The sequence below is a fragment of the Callionymus lyra genome, chromosome 12 (assembly GCF_982586985.1).
Source record: "Callionymus lyra chromosome 12, fCalLyr1.hap1.1, whole genome shotgun sequence".
Taxonomy (NCBI): Eukaryota; Metazoa; Chordata; class Actinopteri; order Syngnathiformes; family Callionymidae; genus Callionymus; species Callionymus lyra.
In genome coordinates this window covers 26,413,413-26,428,431 of record NC_141829.1, presented here as the reverse complement: position 1 = coordinate 26,428,431, position 15,019 = coordinate 26,413,413, and the positions used below count along the sequence as shown (strand labels likewise).

Below are 15,019 nucleotides of genomic sequence, written 5' to 3'. Positions count from 1 at the left end.
ATACATCTTTGACCTCAAATGATCCAGTAACTGCATCAGTATCTGGGGAGTGATGGGATTTACTGAGCCTCCAAAAACCTTTTATATATTACACATTAATGAATTTCTATTTCCAGAAAAAACCACTGTCCAGCTGCAGCACATCGATCAATACAGATTGAAGACAATAACAAAATTACCGTGTTGACTGTTTGTTACAGATATAACATCCACATACTGTACTTCCTCAGTAAAGGAGTAAAGTAAACCTCAGCAAAGTAAACTGTGAAACTAAATTTTAATAATTCATTTTAAAATTTCAATGGATTTAAATCATTTGATCATACATTGATTGAAAAATATACTGAACATGAGAAATTATAAAGTCGAAAATAGAAATACTATTAATAGTTGAGTTATTTAATTTTCATCATTTGATTCATTGTTATTATTCATTCCATAGTTTATTTTTTTATTGCTATACAATTGCAAAGTATTAAAAATTGTTCGACCACTGTTTAGTGCAAATGTAATTTTCCAATATTGTTCCTTTATTCTAATGTTATAAATCTTTAGTTTTTGGTTGATTCTGTGATTGAAAGGTTCCAATTAACCAATTAATCATAAGTGACTTAATTCAGTCCTAATTCAATTTTTTTTTTAACAATTATTTAACCATTAAAAATACGGACAAACGATGACAAATTATTCAGAAAAATCAACACTCACCCCACGCTCTCCTTGGTATTTTTCTGCAAACTTTCCATAGTTGTAGTAGTTGAAAGTGGGGTAACCTTCCACTCCCTCTTGCTTGCACAACTCATGGTTCTGTCCCCGTGTGCAGTCCACAGCAGCATAGGCAATCTGAGGGAGACAGTAAGAAGGAGAGATGAGAAACTAAAAACAAGCTAATTAAAATAATAATAAAATAAAGCTTTTATCACAGATATTGTTAATTGTGTAACTTCAGCTTCATCTGGTCCAACACCTCTAGACTAAACAAGTTTAATATAGTTTTTTTACCTGCCTGGGGTATGATTGATTGATGTTATGTGAGAAAAACATTAATACAAGAATATTGGCAAATACGACCATTTACAGGTTTCAAGGGAAAACTTCAATGAAGGTTGGCAACTTCTCTGAGGCTCATGACAAACATATTTAAAGAGCAGTGGTTTTCAATCAATGGGACTTCAATTTGCCAACTTCCCAACGGAGCCCCATAACGAGACAGAAGGTTAATATTTGGCATTCCAAACCCAGTGAGACGTTGCATTTTCTGGATGTGCTGCTACTCTGTCACGCTCAAATACTTGACGTCTGCAGGGACACTATGAAATTATGTTTATAAAGGTCACTTTCAGGGTTGTGAGAGGAACACCAGAGAAGTTTGTTCCATCACAGAACATCAGCCTTGACAAACTCATTGGAAGTCCTGTGACTGATGAGTCGACTCAGCATCCGAGTGTCTTCATTTGCATGAGGGAAAAAAGACACTTGTAATACATAATTGGAACAAGAAGTTTGTCATTTCCTTGCATGACTACGTGCACACAAGGCGGATAATATGTTTTCCTTCCAGAACAGATTGCTGACATCCACTATGAGCTTCAGCTGACCGACAGGGAGCGATTATTGGATGGTGACAAGTCGGGTGTGTAGCGTGAAAGAGTCACATCTCAGCTGTCGGAGCGGACACACGGAGTGAGCCATGAATCTGTGCGGCAGCAGTCACGCCTGGCTGTGGTGCCTTGTCAGTGATCAATGCGACATTAATCTTCTTTGTTGTCCCGTGGACTAGGCGTTGGAGTGAGATAACATGAGCGCCTCTATAGTGCTGCCTGAGCGGCTGTGTTCAGCCCAAACTATCGGAAGATGATCATGTACATGTCACAAAACAGAACATGTCACTACTGCTCAAGATAGTAACTTTTCTTTTGACTTGAAGTATACTGATGAGGCTGGGGAGATGGTCAATAAACAAGTGATATCGTGGATTCAAGACTTCTAATCTCCTCATGAAGAACCAACTCATCATGTCGATCCTGTGGTCGTCTTTGTCTCTTGGGGCCCATCCTTCCACAACAATGGTTGATCAAAATGTATTTTAATAAATCAACATAGAAGTCCCGCTGACTCAAGACTTGGTCTAACTGATGATATTGCTGACTCTGAAACATCTTCATATATTTAAATTTAAGCCTGAGGCAGAGTTGCTTAGATTACCAGCCCTTCAACAAACTACCTTTGATTCAATTAGATAGAACACAGGTGGTCACTGAAGTCTCCCCTTCACAAAAACCTTCAATGAGCAAAATGTTTTGCATGATCCATCCATTTTCTACCACTTTTCTGTGGTAGGGCCTGACCCCATACCAGTTACTTCAGGCGAGAAGCGTGGGACACCCTGAACAGGACGTCAGTCTGTCGCAGGGCACACAAAAGACAGACAACCATTCACACACACACACACATACCTACGGACAATCTCCCCAAGTTCTCAATAAACCTCTGTATGTTTTTGGACTGTGGGCGTAAACCCACGCACCACGAGAGAACATAGAAACTCCACACAGAAAAGTTAACAGGTTGCCTCCCTCCCAACTAGAAAGTGAACCTGCAACCTTCTTGCCGTGCGACCCCATTTTGATCCTTTGAAAATCTCTTCTAGACAGGGCGGCAATAAGAAATGGACTGAACAGCACCAGGCCTGGACTGAGCTGTCTGGGGTTGGCTTTTTTGGCTGCGGAGGGTTTCTGACATCTCAGCAGTGCTCCAAGGTGTGAAAAGACGGGAGTAAGATCGTCACAAGATGGTGCATCAACACGACCTTCAGTGACACTGCAGTCCTCTGGTGAAACAGCCGTTGAAAAATAGAAAATCAAAAGACTCTTGGATGCAATAGCAAAGCAACGCTACACTGCCTTGAGCTGTTATGGATAATAAATCACAGGACATGACCAGCAAGAAGGAAGAAGGTTGCTTATTAAATATTCAGCCAATATCACTCCCACTGGACACACATTTTCCTTGGATGGACTGAGGTCACTGTGACGGTAAAAGGTGTGGAAAAATTGTTTTTAAAACTTTACTGTAGCACCATGGCTGGGATCATTTTGTCTTCTGGGTTTAGAGTGCACTTTCTTCCAGATCCCTGTTGAACATCAGCGTTCACACTTTTGAATTACTTGTATACAGTAATCTACTTCTTAGACTTAGACCCTCTGACTCGTAAACTAAATAACCCAAAAGACAAACGATTGATTTGTTATAGAGAAGTATCTGTATTAGCAAACAACAAGACCCTCAGAGACATAAATTACAACACATGTTGCAACAGTCTACTTTTAATTTGTTACAATTTTGAATGAATCATGTAATAATTAACAGACAAGGTCATTCAAATTCCTATGCAAGATAGATGACTTTGAGGTTTCCCATGACTATTTTTGACAAATAAGCCCTTACGGAAAACTAGACAGGAAACAAACAAGAGGCAAACTTTGATCAATTAATGGGAATAAGGAATCTCCTGTCTTAATATCTACTCGATTCATAAATATTGATGGCATATTTGGCTCATTAATTCAATAGTAAATATACATTTTTGAATTGAGAATCGTTTCTAAATCCAACAGAATTGTGAGGGACCCAAGATTCACATCCATAATGTATTTTTTAGTGTAGTGTCTTCTCCTACTTGCTCTTACAGAAATGTATTTTTCTTTTGGAATTCTGCACCTGAATGCAATGTTGTGATTATGTGTTTCTAATGGCAGCATCACACCAGTTTTCTATTAAGAGTTTTGAAAAATAATTTGTTAACTGCATGACAATTCTGAAACATAGCATTATTCAAATGCCCTGATTTCGGGGAAGATTCCAACCGAAATCAAAGCATTTTCGCTTTGTTATTATTTACACCCAAATTTTGTATGACAATCTCGATGATCTTGACGTTTAATATTAATGGTATATGGTTGTGTGTGTGTGTGATTAAAAAAAACACATACTTTTCGGTCTTCTTTGAAGAGCTCAGCTGCAGTAGTGAAATGTGGGACGGCATTTTTACAATGAGGACACCCTAAAAGAGAATAAATTAACTCCAATAACACATTGAAATGAATGTCAAATTACAATCATCATTGAATACAATATGTACTTTATAAAATATTGATAGTTCTTGTACAATTTATTTGTCATTAATTTGTCAATTGTCAAGTTAAGAGTGCAAGTAAGAATATGCATTAACATTATACGATGAACAAGGGTTAATTGGATCCAGATTTCAAGATGCTCACAGCCGTTACCTTATCTCAATTCTTCAAGCTCTAAACATTCAAGATTACAAGTAGAATGAGCCGAGGTTTAGAATGAAATAGAAAAAGTTCAGTTTTAACTTAATTTCAACTAAATGTTTGAACGAGAATATTTTCAGTTTGCTGGTAGCATCGTACCATTCAAGGTTGCAGCAATGTTATAAAATACAGTTGAGCTAATAATGGTGACTTTTAACATCTAAGCTGAAAGGATATTCTTGGTGGTTGCAGCATCCAGCTAGAACTCACAAGGGGCATAGAACATGACCAGTGCGTGCTTCTTCTTCTTCAAGACCTCCCGGAAATCTTCCAGTCCAAGATGGCTGACACTGGAGGGCTTTTCTTCCCAAGATGCCTCTGGTGGAGGAGGTGCCTGAGGGCTGGAGATGTAGAGACCCAATATGAGTGAGTTCAGATGGCCATGTCAGACTATGTCCAAAGACAATTCACTTCACAAGTAAGAACTGCTGAATGTATTGGTAAGGGACATACTGGTACATTGTGTGAATGTTAAGAACAAGGTCTTAAACAATTGTGTTATTGACTATGCAGTGAATAATTATACCAGCAGGCTCTAAGTAGTAGTCAAAACCTTTTATCCTGCTGGATGAGATAAAATAGATACTCTTTACCAACACATGCCAGCATTTATTTTACATAAATACATATGCAATAAAAATTCAAACATGTTATTAATACAGACGTTTAAATAAAGTCCTTGACATTACAAAAAGTTGGGAGAGTGGAAGCACATTCATGCAAAAACATGTGTGAAGTGAAGAAGTTGACCACAGTCCCTTTAGCAAGAAATTATTCTAAATCTTAGGTTTGAATTTAACTTCACAACAAGAAAAATACATATTACTTTGTAGAACAGGGGAGTTTGGATATGTGTTGCATCCTAATCATGTTAAACCATCTAGTTTAAAAAGTGATGCCAATGAGGAAGTTTTTAGTGTTTTTTACAGTATTGAAAGACATATTTACAGCCTGGTTAAAAAACAACAACTTTGTTTTAAACATTAATCAGCAGAGAGTGTACGAGGATGAATTATTTCACTATTCATCATTTATCGTGAAATAGCATTAAGAGACTTGGTTGACTTGACTGACCAGTGACCCTTTATCAACCACTCTAGCCGAAACTAAATGGGTGAGTTTTCATTGCCGGATTATAATTCAGGAGTCCGGCTGTAATTTCTAAAACGGCTGTTACTGTTAATTATCATAAAACGTGGTTCAGTAAAAGACAACGTATATTTGTTACAGTCTTTGTAGAAAACCCTTGATGACGAGCTCAGCAACAGGGTCAGCAAGTTCGGCTTCAGCCGGAATGTCAGTCCAAACAAGAATTGTTCGTGAACGTTAGAATCTGCTAATTAATGAGTCATTGTTCTGACTTTTTTGGCAAACATGAAATGGAGTAAGCTAACTGGCACGCAGGATAAAAGAAGGGAGAGGGATTGCTAGCTGAGATGGTGTTGGCAGTCGCTGCACATGTGGACTTTGTTCAAGTTGAGTGACTCACTTGTGCAGAAACTCGATGATCTTGTCTTTGGTCCGCAGCTGTGGCAGTGTGAACTTCTCCTCACCGTTTTTAAAGTAAATGACCGTGGGGAAACCTGAAATCTTGAAGCGCTCTCCAGCAGACTTGTGGACCGTGGTGTCCACTGCCGCCAACACACCTGGACTCTGGTGAGAGAGACACATGGAGTGGTTTCAGCAAGAAAGCAGCGAAAACACAAGCTCTGGTGGCGACACCATGGTGATCTCTCCGTGTTAAATAATGGGCAACTCAGCCCTGGGGAACACTTAAGGGTGAAGAACTGCTCGGTCACAAGGCCAGATGCCGGAAGGGAATATTATTCACACTGTGCCCAAAACAAAGAAGCAGGAAAATGAGGGAAACAGCAGAATAATGAGAAAAAAATCTGGGCCCGGGCAGCAGGGATGTGGGGCCAACCTGCCTTCAGGCTATAGTTTAAATGATGCTCCCCGAGGCGACATTCTGGCAGGAAAAAACTCAAAATTGCCCCAGCAGATAAATGAACAGATTATGATGGCCAGAAATATTGGGAGAAAAAGCTGGTTGTAAGTAACAACTTGCGTATGGGATGATCAGCCCTTCATGGAATCCTTTTTAACACTTTAACAAAAAAGGAATACTCATCATCTGATGAGATATGAATTGTGATTTAGACCCCTCTATAGTCAAAACTCATTCTAAAATCAATGCGATTTTAATGTCAAGAAACTCTTTCTTTAGGGTTCACTATACCTAGGTAGACCCCTGGCCGTTCAATAACTAAACAATATTATTTTCTCTTGCGTTCATTCAGATCATCTAACTGCAGTTTTAGATCTGAATTTGATAAAGAAAGTGTGTCGCCTTGACCCCACAATATTGGCTGATGCAGATTTGTTAAACATAATAGAGAGCATCTTGGAGACAAAAGTGATGAGACCTCTGCCTCCCTCTTGTGGGATACGTTAAAAGCGGTAATAAGAGGAAATGTTTTTTTTTTTACTCACAAAAATAAAATTAGGAGACAATGTCAAAATAAATTGATCGATGCAATAAGAGAAATGGATCGTCAAACAATAACCAGGAGAAAATAAACTTACTAAGGAAGTTGAACTACTACTTCTCGGGCTCAGGATATAAACAAGGTGACAAAGCTGGCTGCCTCCCAGCTCAATACCTATAGGATAAGATAGCTCAAAATCAAATACTATAGACTCAGGCTGATACTGGTCAGATTTAAAATGATCCTTTTACACAATCCTTTTTTTTTGCTGTGAACAGAATGGGTGATAATAACTCTAAGGTATTCAAATCCTGAGAGGAAATAAACATGGAGAATTGACAACAACGGTAACACCGGATTTAAAACCATCACTTGTACATATTTCAATGCCTTCCAATCTTTCTTGCAAAGTTATATTGAACTACTCTTCACCATACATTTATCTAAGCGTCCTAGAGAAACAGAATATTACTCCAGAGGGAAAGAGTGTAATGTGCGTCTTGATCTGCCAAATCTCTTAGGAAATTTTGGTCACATGACCTTCATGTAATTGGTTAGAAATTGAAATGGATTCTCGTCTTCCATCAAAATGTTTTTGTACACACAATCTTGATGTAAACTACACATATAGACACACATAAGGAAACATTTTAGGTTGCTCATTGTCCCCCAAACAATTCCTGTTTGCAAGAATCATCTTTTAAACTGGCCTGTATCGATCCTTGATTTACTTTGCTAAAAATGAGCAATTCTGTTTAGCCTTAAGACCTTGTACATGAACATCTTTACAATTTTTGAAGAACTTAATTTTTCTACAACCTTATGTATCCTCCTGATTAACCCATTTTGTCCTGACTCAAGGTGAAGTGGAAGGGTGATCAAACCAAATTATCTGAGACATCCTGGGATAAGCATGTCAGAATGATAATTTATTTTTCAAGGTTGTGCAGTTACGTATGATTCAAATCAGTTTTCATTGCAGCCTTCATCATAAGTTTAAATTATTAACACTATACCCTAACACCGTTAGATACAATTGTGAATCTTTCATTTAATCTAACCTAATACAGAGTTCTGGTCATGCTCCGAATTAAAACATTCTTTTGGTAATTTTTTTTGACAGCCTTTCAAAGGTTTCGCACTAGGTGTAATAACTCAACCTCATAGCAATTTGGAATAATATCGGGTCTACCTTGTTTGAATCAAGTCCAACGGAATATTGTTGCCTTCGCATCTCTGCTGCCCGAAGGCGGATATTGTTTATGTGGAAATCATCCACCCAGCCAACTTCTACAGCCTGGATGAATCAAACCTTGTTATTCCTTAAACTTGAATAGATCATATTTCCATGAGGAGATCTGAAGAAAAATTGTACGTGCACTGAATCCATTTCCTAAATTGTTGGAAGGCAGGATTTGGGATAAAACCCAAAAATATTTTCTCCAACTCCTCCTGTGTAATTGGCCTTTTTAATCGTTGGTTTGCTCACTTTCAAATAATTGTTTCTACCAACATGACATTTAAATATACAACACATTTTACTACAGGTTTATTGTTAATTAGAGCTTATATCTTGTGGCAGGAAACTATCATCAGAATATACTGTATTAAATAGTAATAGGTTGTATTTGTAAGTAATTTAATGAATGGATGCCTTCTGTTTTAAGCATGTGTATTTACCTACCTCTGCACCTTTATTAAGAATTTCAGCAGCTTCATCATACTCCGGTTTCATCTTCTTACAGTGTCCACACCCTTTAATGAGAAGGGAAAAACATGCTCAAATGATATGAAATGTTGAAGATGCACTATAATTAACAGTGTTCCTTAAGACTTAACATTTGTGTCTCCATTGAGAGCTTACTGCTTACATTCTTACAATAACAATGTAACTTACTATTCACCTGTAATTTATGATGTCTTGAGAGATAAAACTTGCATAATGAGGAAAAATAACCAAAAAAATAAAGATTTGTTGTGCAACAAAGGCTTTCCTCGAGCTTGATTTGAGCCTGGAACCAGCAGAATAAACCACTACACCACCATGCTGGCGATCACAAGAAGAAGTGAAGATATTCTCTACATTATTAAAGTCATGCTTGTTAGAGATAAACATGATTTAATGTATTATGAGACTTATAGTTTTCACCAGCAGGAGTCTGGGTGTAACTTTTGTTTTAACCCCGACAACTCAAAAAGAACACAAAGAAATTATTTTACAAAAAAACAAACAAAACGGAAAGATTAAATTAAGGGATAAAAGATTTGGTTAATGCAATTAAGACTGTAATTAACGAATGACATAATATAACACCAAAAACGTCATATAGTTGTTACATTGCTAAACCAAAATGTGGACTTGGAGTGGCAAAGCATGACAAGAAGAAGAAGTCAAGGGTGTGGCTTGAGCCGAGAATGACCAAAATCTTTATTTTTTTAAATAAATATCTGGTCAAGTACTTAACCATCAAGGCATGGGGTAAGTAACTCATTGACCACCACCCCTAGCATGAATTGGAAGATTCTTGTGAGCCCACATAAAGCATGAACCAGGTAAAGCACACAACTTGCCAACCGTTCCTTTCAGGCATTTTTCTTTCACATGATTCAATGACACATCAATGACACTATGATGAGTCATATCTACCTGATTTATAGCTATTGCAATATATCACAAGAGATAAGACCCCCCGACAAAACCAGCCCTTTCACCAGCGAAATCGCTGTCCCGCCTGGAGCAATCTTGAAGCCTTGGCTAAATGATTTGTAAAAGGAGAAATTGTGAAAATTGTGCGTCTCTGACAGATAGCTGATAAAGAACGGAGGGTGTAAATACAGCCTTCACTGCAGCAGAAGTAAAGATGGAAAAACGCTAAACCAAGGAGCAGAAGTGAACCTCTTTTCATGAAAGTCATCCTGTGGCTAATTGTTGATGTACATGGAGCACAGCAACAACAGCCGGGGCTCCAGTATGGCCATTTACTGGCTGGAGAACAAACTTTTGTGAGATATTCTCAATGAGATAGAGAGCAAAACACACATGTTTGCTAATGCTGTTAATAATTTCAATTGTGTATTGAGGTTGAGCAATGTCTGTCTGGGTAGAACACACATTGAATTTCTCGAACTCCTGTGTTGTTCTCAGTATTATCTTGATCTTTAAAGTATGTACTTTTTTTTTTTAGTATTGTTTTGATTGTTTAAGCGCTTTGTGACCCTGGTCTCGAAAAGCGCTATATAAATAAATATTACTTACTTACTTACATTTTAGCTATATAAGGCAGATGGCCTCTTAAATTTGAGCAAGTTATTATTATTGTTAAAATAACTTGTATTCACATCTTCTTGAACAAGAATTCTCATTTTACTGTCAAATTAAAGAAGACATATTAAGTGACCATATAAATATTACAATAAGTAAAAAAGAAATATTATGAGCATGGCATTTATAATATAGATATAAAAACAGAAAATTGAATAATGAGGTTAATGTTTGGAAATGTGCATTATGATATTAAATAGAACACAGTCACTAAAATGAAAAGACAACAACCCCATTTGTATGCTAAAAGAAGGTTAAGGGGAAAGGTTGTTAAAGGGGCTTTTCCTATTGGACAGGGTCCTGAATCGAACTTGTGAAGCAGTCCTGTACACACTGTGAAGTCTGTGGGTCAGTCAGTCAGACGAGTGTTTAAAAGCCACTTTTTTAAATTTAATTTAAGATTAAATCAATGATTTTATTCAAGTCAAAGCTGATTGAACGCAATTACATCTATACGAGATCATGCAATACACTTGAATATGGTTTAGTCCTTACATTTAGTGACATCAATAAATTATTTGTATCTAAAATATTTCATTTTTAAATAATTTCTGAATGTCAATCACATCTATAGTAAAGATTAACTGCTCTGTTTAGTCTTTATCAGAAGCTACTCACTTCAGTATCAACAGTTTATTGTATTAAAAAACAAAAAAAAGAATAGTTTGGGCTTCAATAATGTTAAATCACCTAATGGAGTTTCAGACAGGCTTTAAATACGTTCAGGAACTTTCATCACTACATTGACATCTCTGTAATAACAGAAGAATGTGCAGCGTGTACTAAAGAAACTAATATAAAGTTGCATTTAAACCCTGCAGTGAGACCTTCAATCACTTCCACAGCTGGAGAGTGAATTGCTCACACTAAGCAGGAGTTTTGTAAGAGCCACAATAAAGTGCGAGTTCTGGATAGTTATCAAAAACACAGTGGAACTGGATGGAGGTTTTTATGTCGGGAAGGCTGTAAGTAACAGAAGAGGTGGGACCATTAAGATCCACAAATGTCACTTTACTGCGGCACTGAAAATGTGTTTTCAAACCGAGTGAGTTTCTTTTGTTCATTTCCAAGCATCAGCTATGTTATCAAAGTGTTAAATCTGCTAAGGGGTAGACAAGTGCACAGAAACATAACAGCCAACATCCTGATAGTTCCTGGCAGGTTGAAATTGTGCCGTGTAACTGTACATGTAGAGGAATGACATGCAGCTCAAAGGAAGCATATGGAAGTATTTTGTGAACGCTAAAAAGGAACTCATGACAGTTGTTTTTAAGGAAACCAAGTTCCAGTTTTTTAGCACAGTGGAAATAAGATATATATGAAGTACAGATTTCAACAGATTAGATGCCCTTAAATATTGATGAAGCAAATCCATTTTTGAGAGTGAATCGAATAAAGTAATGAAAATAAAATAAAAACAAATATAGTGAGAGGTGCATTATTATGAGCTGCACTTCATCTGTTTTTAACTTTTGACATGTTTATCATGCACATGAAACTTGTCTCGTCTCATTTTCTACCGCTTATCCGGCTCCTTCTTCACCACTATGAAATGCAACTGCAATCCGCCTGTCAATCTCACACTCCATTCTACCCTCACTCGTGAACAAGACCCCAAGGTACTTGGGGCAGGATCTCATTCCCAACCTGGAGAAGGCGGCCACCCTTGTTCCGACTGAGAACCATGGACTCAGATTTGGAGGTGCTGATCCCCATTCCGGGATTGATGAGGCCAACAACACAGCTCCTCTACGCCTAGAAATCCTGTACATAAAAGTTATGAACAGAATCTGTGACAAGGGGCAGCCCTGACTGAGTCATGTGGAAACGCCCATGAGGATCCTTCAGAGGGTGTAGAAACTGTTCACTAATCTCATCTACCCTGGAGCCTTGCCACCTAGGAGCTTTTTAACGACCCTGACAACCTGGACCCCAAAGATAGAGTAGCCACGTAAGAGTATCCTGCCCTTGCATCCTCCTCGGAAGCCATGGTGGCGGGATTAGGGAGGTTTTGGAAGCATATTTCCCAATGACCAAAAACATCCAGAGAAGAGGTTTTCTGAACAACTTTCATCATAAAACAGCACATCATTTTTTAACTGATGGCACCACCTACTGACCTCTAAACAACAAGAACATGGAGCTTAATCAGCCCATCACTGGTTTACATACACTTCTAGTCTGAATTGGAAGCTGCAGAGACGATGTCTATGAAGCACAATGAAAAATAACTTGAAAAGCTTAGCGAACTAACTCTGGGAGAAGGGTGTGGACCTTTGAATTGAATTGATCATAATACACAACAGGCTCAAAAGATGCAAATGATTCATTTTACCAAGCGTCAGTTGTTCCAGGGATGGAAAAGATGAGATACAGAGAGAGTGAGAATGGCACTCAAGACTCCTCATAGAAAGGCTGCTCCTGCATAATTCTAAGACGTCTAACTAATTTATATCTGAAATTCAACACCCTTAAAAGTAACTTCAATGAGCTACTTTGATTTGTCTTTAGAAAAGACAATCACATGACTTTTTAAGTATTTATGTATGGAAAATAAAGTGAATGTAAATTTTCATGCATGTTTGTATAAGGTAAAGTATCATCGGCATTAAAACCAGGTTTATCAAGAACATTTTAAAAACAAGGCCAAAAATAATGTCCTTGGTCTGAAAAGATTTGTCCTTGTAAAGTTTGCACAACTTTACAAATGAAAGAATTGATTTGAATGCAAACTACCTTCTTCACTTATTGAGATGTAAGTGTTATTAATATATTCTAATCCTGATGAAAGACCAGAATTTCACATGGCATGTGCTTTTACTTAACATTCCAGGCAACACAAACACACAAAACAACAAGAGAAAGTGAAAACGCAAGTCAAAGAGAATGTGTAGTCATTGTTTTTAGTCAACCTCTGTGGACGGCTGTGATTCTTGGTGTTACTTACACGGGGCGTAGAACATGATAAGCACTGAGGGGTGCTCCTGTAAGAAGGTGTCAAAGGATTCATCCGTCAGGTGGTGGACGGGTGAGTCCGTTTCTGACCAGGGCACCTCAGGTGTTTGTGGCTTGGCTGGCTCAGGACTAAATGAAAAAAACAAAAACAGCCAAAACAACAGAGGTGAGGGATTTAGAAAAGCCAACAAATTCTGTATTGAGTGTAAGTGGACACAGATGGGGGTAGTCTTTATCCAAAATGTCCCGTCACACATCTGGACTGAAGCAACTCCACCCTGATGACATCACAGGGTTGTGTTGCCAATAATTGGCTCACACACCCTAGATAGCATGCAAACACAAAAACCTAAGCATTGAGATACACAGACTTTTGCTTTTTGTCTGTCATCTTGCTGTCCACGGCCAGACTGCAACTCTGGTGGTTGCATGTTTCAACATTTGAATGGGACAACCATGTAATGCACAGTCTGTATTTGATTACATATAAAAAAAAGCTGTTTATCAGAGTTCAAACCAGTAAATGATTACACACGCAAACTATGGATGGCAAGAGTGCTGCACAGAGAACACGTAAAGCTTCATAGACACCAGAACATTTCGTGAAAGTAGGTTAAATCCAGATCACAGGAAATAGGGGGAAAAAGTAATTTATAAAACAAGAGTAGGAAATCTTTAAAATGAAGTTGAATGGTACAATTGCATTTAACTCTTGAAAACTAGCATTGATGACTGTGACTAACAAGAGGGTATTTGAAAAAGAAATCAAGTTTGGATCTAGCATTATTTGAACTAAAGGATACTCGATCATTTTTTTTTTTAGTAATAAATGCAGATTTTGACAAGAGTGAGGCTTAAACAGGAAACATTCTTGACAGGAACAGATACTCACAGAGCAGCCCACAGAGAGCATCTTATGTGGGCCACACCGGAGGATGAAATTAGACAAGGCAGTACATCAAAATCAAATCTTCTTCATCCCGACATGTATGACTGATCGAAAGGATTGGCTTACTATCGATGTTACTCAATATACAGCTATTCTCATACACACAGAATATAGAGTTGTGGTTGCCACCGGTTCTCAGAAAGGCATTTCTAAACTAAGATTTTGCAATGATTGAACATGAGTGAATTTTTCAATAGAATGAAGAAGAAAATGGTGGAAAAAACTGCTGTTGTATGTTAGTAATCAAATACCTGTGCGCCAATATTAGATGATTTAAATGACTTTGATTGAAAGTTGTGTACTACAGTAGGGTTGCCATGATATCTTAGTTTCATTCATGATAATCCTGTCTGCAATCATTTGGACCTTAAAATGGCAAAACTTTCACAACATCAGGAAACATTTATATCATAATGTCACGTTTGAACATAATGTGCAGTATCTGCTACAACGGCTAGATTCTTGATAGATATGGATCTATCAAGAATCTATATGTTCTCTCCGTTTGACTCAGTGAGAAATGATCAAAAATTAAAAGTTTCCAGTTTTGCAAAACTTACTTCTTCATCCAGTTAATGATGTCCTTGGCTGTTGCTCCATAGTTTTCGTAGTGATGCAGGAATTTCCCCTTCCTACATGATGAATAGAGAATAAAATCAGCCAAACATTACCATATCATACATCAGTTTCCACCAAAGAAAGTTTTTGAATTTTAAACATTTGCACTTCATAATGTAGACATATCTCTTGTTTTGAAATCAAAGTATGTTAATGAAGTTTGATAAAATATTTACATGAAGAATGCCATCTATGTTTTATTTATCTTACGTATGAATATTATTGAAAGACAGTTATAAGACTGTCATTGTTAAAGCAAGAAATATTTAAGACATTATATGCAGACTTTTGTAATTAAAATTGAACAGGTTTAATTTATAATCAAGGCTAAAACTTGTTGATCAAAAAT

General features: G+C 37.4%; 1 protein-coding gene across 1 annotated transcript in view; it reads right to left on the bottom strand.

Annotated features, from left to right (window-relative positions):
- pdia5 (protein disulfide isomerase family A, member 5) overlaps positions 1 to 15,019 on the bottom strand; it is a 42,561-nt gene that overhangs the window by 2,573 nt on the left and 24,969 nt on the right. The window contains exons 10-16 of the mRNA XM_087803499.1: positions 14,613 to 14,684; positions 13,096 to 13,232; positions 8,511 to 8,581; positions 5,827 to 5,990; positions 4,548 to 4,678; positions 3,993 to 4,063; positions 709 to 843 (exon numbers count right to left, since the gene is read on the bottom strand). Coding sequence (XP_087659625.1) covers positions 709 to 843; positions 3,993 to 4,063; positions 4,548 to 4,678; positions 5,827 to 5,990; positions 8,511 to 8,581; positions 13,096 to 13,232; positions 14,613 to 14,684 — 781 coding nt within the window. The remainder of the gene's footprint in view (positions 1 to 708; positions 844 to 3,992; positions 4,064 to 4,547; positions 4,679 to 5,826; positions 5,991 to 8,510; positions 8,582 to 13,095; positions 13,233 to 14,612; positions 14,685 to 15,019) is intronic.